Source organism: Dasypus novemcinctus, chromosome Y (genome assembly GCF_030445035.2).
Source record: "Dasypus novemcinctus isolate mDasNov1 chromosome Y, mDasNov1.1.hap2, whole genome shotgun sequence".
In the NCBI taxonomy this organism is placed as follows: Eukaryota; Metazoa; Chordata; class Mammalia; order Cingulata; family Dasypodidae; genus Dasypus; species Dasypus novemcinctus.
The window spans coordinates 15815434-15830134 of NC_092216.1; the positions used below are offsets into that span (position 1 = coordinate 15815434).

At 42.9% G+C, this 14701-nt stretch overlaps 1 protein-coding gene across 1 annotated transcript in view; it reads right to left on the reverse strand.

Moving 5' to 3' along the window:
- LOC139438262 (BCL-6 corepressor-like) overlaps nucleotides 1-14432 on the reverse strand; it is a 161907-nt gene extending 147475 nt beyond the window's left edge. Inside the window, 3 exon segments of the mRNA XM_071213401.1 lie at nucleotides 12741-12842; nucleotides 13274-13349; nucleotides 14286-14432. Coding sequence (XP_071069502.1) covers nucleotides 12741-12842; nucleotides 13274-13349; nucleotides 14286-14432 — 325 coding nt within the window.
- Nucleotides 14433-14701: the final 269 nt, after the last annotated feature.

Sequence of the window (14701 nt, forward strand, 5' to 3'; positions counted from 1 at the left end):
CTTATGCTTTAGCCTAAAAAATAACTTACTGACTGCTTTGCTAGCCATATTTTTTCTAATATACAATAAAATACAAACAGTAATGATCACCAAGGTGTTGCCCACCTAAAATTATCCTGCCTACACCCAGGGGTATGAGTTTGATATTCATAGCACCAGACAAAGCCTCACAAGTCGATTTACAGCTCACATAAGAAACATTTGGCCCAGTGGTTAGGGCGCCCGCCTACCACATGGGAGGTCCACGGTTTAAACCCCGGGCCTCCTTGACCTGTATGGACCTGTCCCATGTGCAGTGCTGATGCGCACAAGGAGTGCCCTGCCATGCAGGGGTGTCCCCTGCGTAGGGGGGCCCCACGCGCAAGGAGTGCACCCCGTAAGGAGAGCTGCCCAGCATGAAACAAAGTGCAGCCTGCCTAAGAATGGTGCTGCCCACACGGAGAGCTGACACAAGATGACGCAACAAAAAGAAACGCAGGAAATAGACAAAGAGAACAGACAACTGGGGTGGGAGGGGCGAAGGGGAGGGAAATAAATAAAATAAATAAATCTTAAAAAGAAATAAACATATCTGCATTCTATATTGGTATCTATTCTCCTCGTCCTAAATCCATTTTAAGTATCACTCCCACTTCCTTTATTATTTTTAAATTTATTTTTAAAGAAGTTTTAGATTACATAATTTTTACAGCAAATATATAAGGGATTCCCGTAGGCCCCACCCCCCTCACGTTTTCCCCCATTGACATCTTTCCTATAACCATATAACATACATGTTACTAAAACAAAAGTTTAAGGAAACAACAACAAAGGGATATTCAAGACAGAGAACCCGCTTTTAAATGATGGACTATAATAATAGTATTATAAAATTACTCAAAGAGATAAAGAAAAATACAAAGAATGAAAGGATATCATAAAAAGAGTGAATGAAACAGAAATTTTAAAAAAGAACCAAATAGAAATATAGGAGATGAAGGCCATAATAATTGAAATGAAAAATTCTCTAGAGGGTTTTAACAGCAGATTGGGGCTGGCAGAATAAAGAATCAATGAACTAAAAGACAAGACAATGAAAAAGATTCAGTCTGAGGAGCAAGAAGAACTACTGATTATTAGCACGATTTCCACAATTAATATGTCATTAGAGTTTAAGTAATTATAAAAGGCTCATTTTATGACCTAAGAAATGCATGATTTTTTGTGTGCTTTAAAAAGTTTATGAAACAAACTAAAAGGTACATAGTTCTTTTTTAAACTGATTTCTGCATTTACTGAAAATTGGCAAATACATTAAAATATTACACATTAAATTTAAAATATAAGATTGCAGCCATTCCATTCTTTATTAAAATCTTACTTCATCTATCTTCAGCAAGAGAATAATCTTTCAAAAGATACTCAGACTTCAGTGTCACCAGTCTGAATTGTTTATTTCTCTTACACATTATGGAATATTCAGCTATTTTTATGAAAACATGACCTACTTTTAAGACACTAGTTTCCCTGACCTGTAGAACCAAGGACATTTTCTACACACCATAAAATTTACCACTGATAAACTACAGAGGCTCAATCTTAGACTATAACTCTTTACTGTTACCTAAGAAGCTGAAATCATTTTGGGGAGAAAATGGCTAACTGATGACTATCTCACTCTAAGAGACGCTGAAAAACAGAATTCATTTCTTCCTTTCCTTAGAGAAGAACAGGGGAGCAGATGCAACTGAGCAACTGCCTCCCACACGGGAGGTCCCAGGTTTGGTCCCAGGTGTCTCCTATAGACTAACAAACAACAAGCAGAAAATGAGCCAGGAAAAAGCAAAAAACAAAAACAGAGCAGACAACAAGCAAATTTAAAAGGGCAGAGAGTAGGGAAAGGGAAGAAGAGATATGGTGAGGGGGCATTTTCAGGACTGGGAGTTGTCCTGGGTGATACTGCAGGGACAGATGCTGGACATTGTATATCCTGCCATGGCCTACTGGGTGGACTGGGGGAAGAGTTAAACTACAATGTAAACCATTACCCATGTGGTGCAGCAGTGCTCCAAAATGTATTCACCAAATGCAATGAATGTGCCATGATGATGAAAACGGTTGTTGATTTCGGAGTAGTGGAGTGAGGGGTATGGGGGGTATATGGGGACCTCTTACATTTTTTAATGTAACATTTAAAAAAAATAGAGGAAAATAAATAAATAAATAAGAAAGAGCAGTGAGAATGTGGTTCAAGCAACTAAGTGCCCACCTCCCACAGAAGAGGGGCAATGTTTGGGGGGGCTGTGGCTCAGAACACTATAACACCTTTCCAATGGAAAGTTAATAATATGAAGCAAATCCAAATAAAAAAGCAGACAGAATGGAGGAATAAAATATGGATTAAAGAGGACTTACTGATACTCTACTATAAAACTATTATGACTAGAAATAGAAGAAATTGTAGCATTGAAGTGGAGAAAGTGGCCACAGTAGTTGCTGAGGGCAGGGAGAGGCAAGAAGAGATCTGATGTGGGGGCATTTTGGCGACTTTTGAGTTGTCCTAAATGATATTGCAGAGTCAGATGTCAGACCTTATATACCCTGCCATAACCCACTGAATGTACTAGGGGAGAGTGTGTACTACAGGATAAACTATTATCTATGTGGTGCAGGATTGCTTCAAAATGTGTTCAACGAGTGCGATGAGTGTGCCACAATGATGGAGGAGGTTGTTGGTGTGGGAGGAGTGGGGTGGGGGGTGGAGGGAATACAAAAACCTCTAATATTTTTTAATGTAACTTTACTTGTAACATACATATCTTTGAAAAAATTCAATTTACAAAAATGATGAGATGGGTAGGTGAGGAGTGGGATATGTGGGAACCTCTTTATGTTTTTTTATGTTTTTTAATGTAACATTCTCTGTGATCTATTAACTATAATTTAAAAAGTGTAAAAAATAAATAAGCAGATAGTATCAAGACTTGGATAGGAAAATACGAGGGAAGGGACTTGAAATCTTAATAGCTGCAGATTGATCTCCAAACATAAAAAATTTTTTTCATGGATCTTAACAGCTGCAGTTCTCTAAACATAAAATAAATTTTAAAAAATTTAAATATGTAGAGTGGATGAATTTAAAAGTCCTGGAATGAGCTGGGACCCCCACTTATTAAGATTCCTGGAGAGTAGAAACATGGTAGGTAGCATCCTTTGAAACGCCCTCTACCTATCTAGATTAGTTATGGTCAATTTAATGGAAAAGGTTGATGTGGTTAATTCCTCCCAAAACTCAACATAAGGGTCTTTCCAATGGGAAAGGAAAAAAAATCTATTCCCAAAACTACTAATGTATGAAAATAAACACTCATTTAAGTGGCCTTCCTGGAGTTTGGCTGATGAAATTAAAAATCTTAAAACACTCAACATTGCTTCACAGTCACAGGCTGGGTATTTGTGAAGTTTTCTTGACTTGAGTAACTAAGGTACAGGTTTACCTCCAGCCTACGACATCCCAGATAGCAATTTAAGGATATACTGATTCCGAAGCTTACTTGATGAGTACTAATGCATCTTACCCTTTCTAGTTTCTTCTGCTCATACTCAGCACCTACCATTTAAATTAGGTTAATTTGGGGGCTTTTCAATACACACCCCTTTTAGCAGTTTGATATGGTTATGAATTCCAGAAATTGATATTGGATTATGTTTGTAATCTGGGCTGAACCTGGGCATGATTAAATTACGGCTAAGGATTTGATTGGGACATATCATTAGGGTGTTGAATGCTCACCCACTAAGGGTTGAGGATCACAGATAAAAGATGTGGGATAGGACAGAGTTGAGGGTTCTTACTGTTGGAGTTTGATATTGAAGTTTAATGCTTAAACCTTAAGCTGGAGCCCTGGGAAGTAAGCACACAGAGGAAAGAGAAGCAAGACCCAGGAAGAGAGGAACCCTGAGCCCAGGAAGAAGCAACCCATGGGAAGAGAGGAAACTTGTACCCAGAGAGAAGCAAGACCCTGGAAGGGGGGAACCCAGGAACTCTCATAGACATTGGCAGCCATCTTGCTCCAACACATGAAAATGACTTTGGCGAGGGAAGTAACTTAGACTTGTGGTCTAGCATCTCTCAGTTCCTACCCCAAATAAACAGCCTTTAGAAAAACCAGCCAGTTTGTGGTATTTTGCATCAGTCACCCCTGTGGCTGACTAATACAGAATTTGGTACCAAGGAGTGGGGAAGTGCTTTTGCAATTAGCAAATGCTGGGATGGTTTTACGAAAGGGTAAGGAGTATTTTTTTTGAGAAACTGAGAAATGCTTAGAAGAAAAGACCTAGTGTGCTTTGAGAGACTGTTGATAGCAATATGGAAGCTAAAGAGACTTTTTATGATGCATTAGCAGTAAATAATGAAGCAATTATTGGAAACTGGAGAAAAGTCAATAAGTGTTTTCAAGTTTCAGAGAACTCAGCAAGATTTAGTCTTGCTGTTTTATGGAAGGCAGAATTTGACAATGGAGAGCCGGGCATATGCCTGAAGAAATTTCCAAAGTAAACCAGGACAATGTGGCTTAGCTTCTGCTTGCATCTTACAGCAAAATGCTAGATGAGAGAGGTATGCTGAGGACAGAATTGTAGGGATCAAACAATAACAGAATCTGATTCTGGAAACTCCAAGCCTCTGGAAAACAGGCTCCTAGATGAAAGTGCCCCATTTGTGGATGGAACTAAACTTGGAACTTGTAAATGAGGATTGAAGATTCAGTTATCTTGGAAAGACTTGTGGAAAGTCTTACTCTCTGGTGGCTTGGACCCCTGCTTCTTGCATGCTAAACCAACAATGATTTTGAGAGAGCTGTATGAAGAAAACCACTGTCGGCCTGTAATAAAAGGGTCATGGGAAGAAGAGACTGAAGGAGAAACAGCTTCAAGAGGAAAACAGTTTGAAGACGAAGCAAAGATCTGGAATTAAGACATCATCTTAGGCCAAGAAAGGAAAACCACCCATGTATACAGACAGTGAGTTTGCCCCATCAGTTGAAGAGGGTGGATGTTGCTGTTGGATGTTCTGGGGGAGTTTTGCTGCCCCAGGGTACAGGGAGGGCAGAGCACATTTCCCAAGGATTACGGTGGTTAAGGTGAGCACCACAGAAGTCTGAGAGGGGTGGACATGTCCGCCCAGGATTAGGGAAGGCCAGGTGGTGAACTCGTTGCTCTGAGTGGGTTGAGCCTGCATGCCAAAGCTTAGGGAAGGCCAGGTGGTCAACTCGTTGCTCTGAGAGAGATAAGCCTGCATGACAAAGATTAGGGGGAATGTTGTCATCATGTCACTGTACTAGGAGAGTTAAGATGCTAATCTAAAGATTGGGTAAGGTGTGGCAATCACCCCTACAGTCTTAGAGGAAGAGGTCTGGAGCTTGGTTGATACCCAGATTCTTGACGAGGGCAGAACCTAGAAAAAGGCCATTGGGCAAGCCTGTGGAAAGGGTGGGTTCCCATAAGCCAAAAAGAAAAAAAACATCAACTTAAGAATGACTCTCGGGTTGAAATCGAATGAGGATGCCTTGCAGGTTTTTTGAACTGTAGAGGACCCATGACTCATGTTTCCCTCCCAATTTCTCATTGCAATGAAAATGTTTATCTTTTGTCTGTCCATTTGGGTACTGGAAGTAAATGACTTGTTTTCTAAGTTTCACAGGTCTATAGCAGACCAGACTTTGCCCCAAGACAAACTGTATTTCCTTAACCTGATTGTGATATGACTTAGTACTTGCACTGTTGCTGATTTAAGGTTTTTTCAAATACTGTAATGTCTTTCTAGAATTCAGATGGTGGAGTGTAGCCCTTTGATATGGTTATAAATTCCAAAAATAGACATTGGATTATGTTTGTAATCTAGTCAGTACCTGGGCATGATTAAGTTATGACTAGGGCTATGATTGGGCCACGTCATTAGGGCATTGGCCCTAAAAAGCATGGGACAGGACAGAGTCGAGGGTTCCTAATGTTGGAGTTTTGACGTTCGAGTTTGATGCTGAAGTCTTAAGTTGGCACCCAGGGAAGAAAGCACACAGAAGAAAGAGAAGTAAGCCCCAGGAAGAGAGGAACTTTGAACCCAGAGTGAAGCAAGACCCTGGAAGGGAGGAACCCAGAAGACTGAACCTTCACAGATGTTGGCAGCCATCTTGCTCCAACATGTGAATACAGTCTTTGGTGAGGGAAGTAACTTATGCTCTAGGGCCTGGTATCTGTAAGCTCCTACCCCAAATAAATACCCTTTATAAAAACCAACCAATTCCTGGTATTTTGTATCAGCACTCCTTTGGCTGACTAATACACCTCCTACGGAAACTATCATTTTAGGAATGTTTAAATTCTACAGTGGGTATTGTTGAAAGAAAGAGAAGTAATTGCTATTTTACTTTCTCAGCAGGTAAACCTAAGTGAAAATGTGAACAAAAATAAAAAGATTCTCCATTCAATTTCCAGAATAATTTTAGAAATAAAGAATTAAAATTTAATTTACCTTAACACTTGATGTTTTTCAACAAAGAATGTCAAACCTTATAAAAGTGACTATGAAAGATCTTCAGAAAGCATCTCTGTAATTATTGCCAAGACCATCCACCAGACCAGAAGAAATAAAGGAATCTGATCCTGCATGCATTTACTTTTTATTATAAACTTAGTGTATACTAAGACTACACTGCAGTAGGCATTAATTTCTGCTGGTCTCTAAAAAGTACTTAACTGACAGTGGGTGTTACAGGATTTCCCCATTCTCCACTAACTGTTTTAGAGGGGTGTAGATACTGAACGCATCTAACTGCTGTGATTTTCACTTTTCACACTCTGTATCTGGGACTTGCCTGCAGGGTGCTGGGAGGGAAGAAGGGCAGAGATGGTGTGAAGGTGGAGAGTACAAGGAAGGTGACTGTTGTAGAGACTCTAGGTGTTTTCTCCAGCAACAGAGGATGAGGGTGAGTTGAGCAAGTCAGAAACTGTGTTTTGGCTTTAGGTTTGATTTAGAACTTGGTTGAACAGAGAAACTCTTAAGATTTAGTAGTTTCATTTCAACTCCAAACCTTAAAATAGCTCTAGGCTCTATGTCATTTAGCAAAGTGTAAATGACGTACAGAAAGGTACAAACCATGTAAATCCTAAAGGAGTCATGTCAAGGCATTTTCAGGGGAATCAGCAACGATTATTTGTATTTATTTGTCTTATCACAAAACAACAGTTGGAAGGCAGATGGGCGAGAGTGATCTCTAGAAGAACTCATAACACTGAGACTGAAATCCCTGTCAGACAAACCACAGCAGCTCTGGCTTCTGCAGCAGCAACCTCCTCTCAGGTATTCCAACTAAGTCTCCCTCCTTCAGCCCATCATGTTCCCTACCCAGAAATAACGGGGAGACTTAACAAAGAGCACTGAGATACCAGTTCTAGAATCAATTCCTAATGCATTACTGAAACCACTTAGGGAAAAATTCAAGTACTTTCATATAGAATCCTTTAAAATTAGAATACAAAGACTGGGAACAAAGGGGAAAAGGGTATCTGGAAGAAAAACCAGGAAAGGTAGTTAAAATCCCAATTCTACATAGGAATCTGGAGCAGCAGGGAATGGAGAAGCAATCAAAAGGAATATGACTAATCACAGTAATTCTGAATACCAGGGATGGCTATGTTTTCTTAAATACTAAAGATGAGTAATTTTATCATTTTTGAACGTTTGTAGATGAAGCAGTTTTACAGAGACCCAGGGACCATAAACAACTTGCCCCACGGTCACTAACTTGTACAAATGGACCACAATTGAACTCAGTCCTGGATTGCAAGGAGGAGCTAGTGTCTAAATGTTTGAAGTGAAATTTTTCTTTTCACAGACTGTCTCCTTCAAGAAGTTTGAAGGGCTTTAATTAAGGCTCCCACATAAGCGCAGAATAAAAGGGTACCATTTAACTCCTAGGAACTAGGTCAACAAAGCAGTGAACCCAGTCCTTTGTGTGTGTTTTTTAACATCTGTAATTTTTTGGTTCATTTAAACTCTCTCACAATTTTTTGTACATCTTACAATTTTTCCCTACTGAAATAGGCCAATGCTTCTGTATCACTCTACTTTCCTCTCTTCCTGAAGCCCAGAATAAGTAGGGGTAGATGTATCTGCTACTCTCATATACCCAATTCCTGGTATGAGGAACTAGGCTCTGTCACACAACATGTCCCCATAAAGAAGTAAATCAAATTATACAAATAGAGCAAAAGCCTCCTATGCCCTTTTTAGGATTTAAACAAAAATCCCCAGGACCAAAAGGGTTTGAAAGAATTAGAAGGACACAGCTTAGAAAATCTTGGGCACTACTGAACCCCCAAAACGGCAAGCCTTTCCTTTGCGTTCCAAGTGAGGACCCAGTGAAGGACTTAGCACCCAGTAACCCCTCTCCACCCTTATTACTAATCCCAGTCTGCCCCTGGCTTTCTGACATTCCAGGAACTACCTACACATGATGCCACAGGCCTCAGCTCAGTTTTGAGCCTACTCAGCAGCAGGCTTGGGAATCCTGAAAGGGTGGCTTCTCCCAAAACCAGTCCTCTGCTTATGCAGAATGGCTCCCTCTAGCTGTAGGATTCACAAGAGCCTCCTAGGTAAGGGGGACAGCAGCAATGGCAATGTCTTGTCTTCATCCCATTGCCAACAAAGCACATCCCAGTGGCCTGGCCCCCTCTAGCTCCAGGCTAGTGCATCCATTAAGTGAATTTCTTCCTCTCTCTCTCTAAAACTTTCTGGTCTGGGGATCAATCTGAGCAGGGTTTCCAGCCCACTTCACCGGGTATGGACTTTCTAGCCCCCTAGGAACTGCTCCCATGAAGAACATGACTTCCCCCACCTACTCGCCTACTAAGGAGCAAGATGCTTTCCATGACTATCCTGGTCGCAGAACTTGGGACAGTAGCGTCCCAGGAGAAACTTGTGTAAACCCAACTTTTACACCTTGCTGGGGACTTGACACATCCCAGGAAGAAGGAGGGGAATGGAGGATGCAAGACAGGAAAAGGTAAGGACTATTTCTTTTTTAAAAATTAACTATTTAGATCCAAGTTTTTGGTCCCTACATGCTACTGGTGCACGAAGACGTACCACCACCACCACCACCACTACCACCCCCCCCCCAACAATTACCATTAGCATTAAGTAATCCCAGTGTCTTCAATGCAATTGTACCTGTGGATAACTTTCTTCTGCTAGGTCATCATTCCCTAAATACAACCACCTCCCTACGTTATTAAATCACAAGGGCAAAGATCACTACCAAAGTTGAGACTGCCAAAAGTTCTTGGGTCTTCTACCTGCTCTGCCCCTGATTCCCCAGACCGACTCACCCCAATCCCTCAGTAGTTACCCTTATTTGCACGTAGATGATAAATTTAGTTCAATTTACCTTCCAAAATTTAATTTTTAGCAGGTCTCCTTCATGCATGAAAATCAGCATGGCAATTATCATTCAAAACCTTGCCCAACCAAGGCCACTGCCAATTGACTATTGTCTGCCTACCATTTTTCAGATCACAAATAGACAGTTAACAGTGTCAGGATCTTCCTCTGTACGATTTCCCCACCTATCTAATCATGGAGCCAGATCTTATGGATCTCCAAGGGCACTTCTGGTTGAGGAGACTCACCTTCTAAGAATAACCAATTCAAAACCTCCATTTTTGAGACCCTCACTTGGGAATTATAGGAAGTGAGCTTGCTCCACAGAAAAGAAGGCTAACATCATTAATGAAATACCTACCCAATAAAAAGTCTAGTATTTCATCCCTAGGAACACTATGGGGGGAACATTAGAAAGCCCTCTGGTCAGGCTTAGGGCTTGGCCGGGGTGTCATCTGCCAAGTACCCCGATGAGGGCTACTCAGCCACCATGAGATTGGCCAAAGAGGGGCATTTACTCTGGCCCTGCCAACTTTGCCCCAAAGCTACCTCTTTGCAGGCCTCAGCAGCTCAGCTGATTTTGCAAACAAACAGAATCCTACCAGTCTTAAACTCTGGCAAAAATGCCAGCTTCTGTCTCCCCAGTCTAAGGGCACACTAGAGCTACAGTCCCTTCTAGATTAGAACCTTGCTTTTCTGCTCCCTTGCGAACTCCAGGGCAGAGTTATGACCTAGAGCCTAACAAGGAGCTTTCTGAGTTCCATGGATCAACTACGTAAGGGTGAATCTACAGGTGGGTATGGACCCAAGCCACTGCCTGTTCTGTGATGCCTGGTTCAAAGGCTCTTCCCATATAGTCCTGGGGAAAATCACCACTGTGGCACTGTAGGAGTTGTCATGTGCTTCTGACAAACACTCCTGGTTATCCAGGGATTTACCTGACTGGTAGTTCAGCCTGGGTTATCCTGTCTAGTCCTGCCCTCCATCAGAGAGCAATGTTCCCCATAAAAGCTGGAATTCACACCTAGGTTTGGACAAAAAGGATCCCATGACTGGTAGACTGAATTCAGTACCCAAATTTTGGTCCGCATTCTAAAGAAGATGGATTCACTGTGAATAAGATCTCTTTAAGATATTACTTCAGTTAGGTGTGGCCCACATGAAAAATGTTTGGCTTTATTTGGAATTCTGGATTCCGTTATAACGAAAGTGAAAATCAGATGGCCGTAAAAGACCCTGCCAAGAAACAGATAAGGCAAAACCATGGAACTTCAGCAGCCAGACTAAGAGCGCAGTTTTCTAGGAGAAAGCTTAGACTTGATGATGCCTTGATTTGAGTGGGGCTTCTCCTGGTCTTAAAACCATGAGCATTACATAAGTTCCCAATGTTAAAGCTAAGTCATTATATGATATTGGTTTCAGTAGCTAAGAAACTAAAACAGTTACAATCAGAGCTACTGGCAAATCAAAACCTCTGAGAATTTACATGCATTTACCTGGGAGCACATTCTAACCAAGCAGTCTCAAGACACCTGCATACTAAAAAACTAACTTAAACATAAAATATAAGCATAATTCCCTTTATTCCTCCAAGGGTTTGACTATTTTGGTTCTGTTTTTCTCAGTTCTGTGCCAAGTGAGCAAATGAGACTTCAAACAATGCAATATCCACTTCTGACCATAAAGTGGAAAACCATTCAACTCTTTTCCACCTCCACCCATCTCAAGGTCAAGAACACAAAATCTTTTCAAAATCTTCCCTCATGCTCAACACATACCAGAAATAATCCTGGCAAATGAGATCTCCCTTCACTGGGATGCTTTGCCTTCAGTTTTCTTCTGGACAAAAAAATGCATTATATCCCTGGGAATGAGTGTGTTAATTTCTGTGGACACTGACTTTTCCCACTAGGAAAGAAGTCTCTGTAAGGCACTGAACAGTTTTTGTCATTTAATTGTTTAATTGTCTTATTAATGCATGGGTATATGCATAAAATTGTTATTTTTGTTTCAAAGGAACCCTCCCTTCAATTTCAAATAAGTTTTCTTACTAGAAACATCACATCAAAATTATTCCCAGTTTCCAATTCATAAAAAGTCCCATATTTATCTCAGAATGTAGCTATACAGTAAGTTTTTGTATTTACAAATCCATGTTTACATTTTTATTGTTCACTTCTCTCTAGTTCTCTGTGGGCATCTGAGCTCAAGTGTCTGGAACTGTCAAGATTCCAGATCATTCAGATCATGATTCCAGATCATGATTCCATGATTTGATTGTCATGATTCTAACATATCAGGATGGCTATGTTGTGTTTTCATTGCCATCTCATTTATAATATACAACATAGTTTCTTTTATTATTTATCTTGACTCAAAGGATGTTTTAAAGTGTGTTATATGTATATTTTCCAGGTTTTCTTCAAAAGGAAAGAAGGATGCATTGGGACACCTATCAAGGGACAGAGTGTATACTCTCCTCCCCACCATCCCGCTCCACCTTTCAGAACCAATCGCTGTCACCCAGGCAGCCAGAAGGACGTAAAGGGCTGGAGAAAACGGCTAAAGTGCTGTGGGGCCAACTGATGTGTCACTTCCTGATTAACTCTGTCACCTACTAGTGACATGGCAGGGTCAGTAGAGCCCCAGTACTCACACGCCCTCAGAGCGCCTGGTGCTGAAATCCAGGATACGCCCCTAAATAATGGAGATGCTTGGCAGGGAATACGTGCATGCTCCATGTCTGCCACAGGGGTAAGCCAGACAATTTTTTGCCTTTGAGCGTTTAAAATGTGCGAGGCTCAAACACTACACTACAAGCCTCAAAAATTTGCAGTACACTGCAAGGCTCAAACCAGATAAGCTGCAGAGTAGAGTGAAGAGTCTATAAAGAGAGCTTATGGAGTATGTGGCGGATAGTGAAAATTAGGCAATCCTAATTGATCGCCTCTTAAGTATTGATTTGACCTGAGGTGTCTATATCCAGGGCCACTAGAAAGTCAGAATGCCAATCTGTGCCTGCTTCACCAAATACCACTTTCTGAGGTCCGCCATTCCCTCCTCATTCTTTCTCCCAAAACAAAAGGCTATTCCTGGAGCTAAATGCCACTATCCGTTCTGTTACCTCCCTTCAACACCACCACCACCAACTAAAAGACGAGCAGGAGGGAGGAAGAAATAAGAGGAAAGGAAAACCCTAGCTGTCTAGGCTAGACTGTATGAAACTGTTCCACTACTGTCGGCCAAGTATCTTCTTGAGGTCTGCTGGTTTCTTTCGCACAGTTTATTTTAAAATCCACTTAATTTTTCTTCTCCTTCCTACCTTCGTTGGCTTCTTCCATTTCCCAAATCCGGATCTTCTGACGCCCGCGGAGCGTGTCTGAGGAGCAGACGCTGGCAGCCCCTAGCGGGGTGGGCGAACGTTCTGGAAAAGAGTCATTAACAGTAAATTAAGCTTCGCTGGCTCTCTTTCTACAAGTGGCCGGACTTATCCATCAGTAGATCTCGGTAAAAAACCAGTCGACTTACTAATGGCTGGAAGCCAAGCCGAAACACGGGTGCCGGAAGCGACCCTCTAGGCACCAGCGGGGGTTCCACGTCTCCTTTCTGCCTTTCCTCCAAGCGCCGCACAAGAATATTCTACCTCTACCGCCCAGGGGGCGGGGAATAACGGAAAGCCCCAATCTCTGCGCTGGGGGATGGGGACAATCTTAAAGACGATATTGCTTATCAAGGCGTGGAATTTAAGGCGCACTCACCCAAGTTGTAATCCCTTACTTTGTTTGCTCTACTTCCTGGTCGCTTTTTCCCTCAGATCCATGTGGCAGCACTTTTAGGGCAAGCCTAGAAAAATACCCGGGCTCAACTCCCGAGGGGCACCGCGGCGGTGAGGCGGCTGCTGGTCGACCTCTTGCACGCGGATGTCGACGTTCTGTTTGGAGCAATCTCAAGTCCCACAAGCGGCGAGACGCAGCACTGAAGCTTTTTGGTCTTCTTTTCCGAGGCGAAAGAGAAAGTGTCGGAAACCCGTACTTTCCCCTGCTTGCTCAGGAACAAATGCTTGAGCATCTAGTGGCCGCAAGCGGTCCCTCTCCCACACAGGGCCGCTTTAATTTGCTGCATTTTAATCACTTATAACCGAAATAAAAACTAAAGCGGTTAAAACCGTCTAAAGGCAAAAGCAAAGGCAGGGACTGCAGGGGAGAAGGTCGAGTGCAACCTCCTGTGCGCCTGCCGGCCATAGCTCCCCTCCATCCCATATCCCCAGACCAGACCCCTTTCTCCAAACTCGGGCGTGGCCTTTCCGGGCGAAAGATGTTCCTAGCCCTCAGCAGAAATCTCAGCCAAGGAGCAGGCAAGGATCCTGCGGTTGTTCACGATAAATTTTCTCGCAGACCTAATTGGAGTCAACAAGGAGGTGCGAGTGAGGCGGAGAAAAGTTAAGGATGGAAGAAGCTGAGGCTGGAGGAAACGTTAACGTTGAGCCCAGCATGCTCCGCAAGCAAGCAGTTTGCGATCCCTGACTGTGCAGAATTGAGCTTGGGTTGGTTTGGTTTTCTGTACCTCTTCCTCAGGTCCCTATTCTATCGTGGCTCAGGCAGCCAGCACTGCCAGAACCGCGCAGCGAGCCGCAGCAGAGGAGGGTGAACAGAGGCTATAACTCTGGAGAGGTAGAGGTGGTTCCTGCGGGCGGTTACCCTCGGGGGCCTGGGGTGGCGGTGAAAGCAGACAGGCAGATGCTGCAAGGGACCAGGAAGCCAAGACACTTTAGGATCTCTGAGAGCCTCAGCAGGCCGAATCAGGCGGAACGCGGCTACTGCCAGAGAACTGCCCCGAAAGCTAGGCCACACTGGCAGAGGTAAGGAACCGGACTGCTGAGGAGTAGCCGGCAAGTTGCGCGGCTGGGAGTCCAAGCCGAGCTGTCGCCCCCCAGGGTCGATTTGGCCAACACCGTGATATAGGCACCCACATTGAACGTGCGAGTGGACGCACTGAACGTGGTTTTGGAATCCATGCCCCTGTGAAGACGGCAGAGACAGCACGTAAGCTGTGGAGCTGACGGGAGACCCGAGGACGGCGCCAGGCTATAGCCAGGACACTCAAGGTGCCAAGCGCCTGGTCCCACCGCCAGTTAGCACAGAGCTCAACTCTTTACACTGCCTGCTCTGAGGATGGTCTGCCAACTGCTTTGGTATTTGGTCTGGAAGTATTTTGTTGGGAATTTCTGCATCTGTATTCTTTAGAGATATTGGTCTATAATATTTTTTTTTTATATTGTCTGTC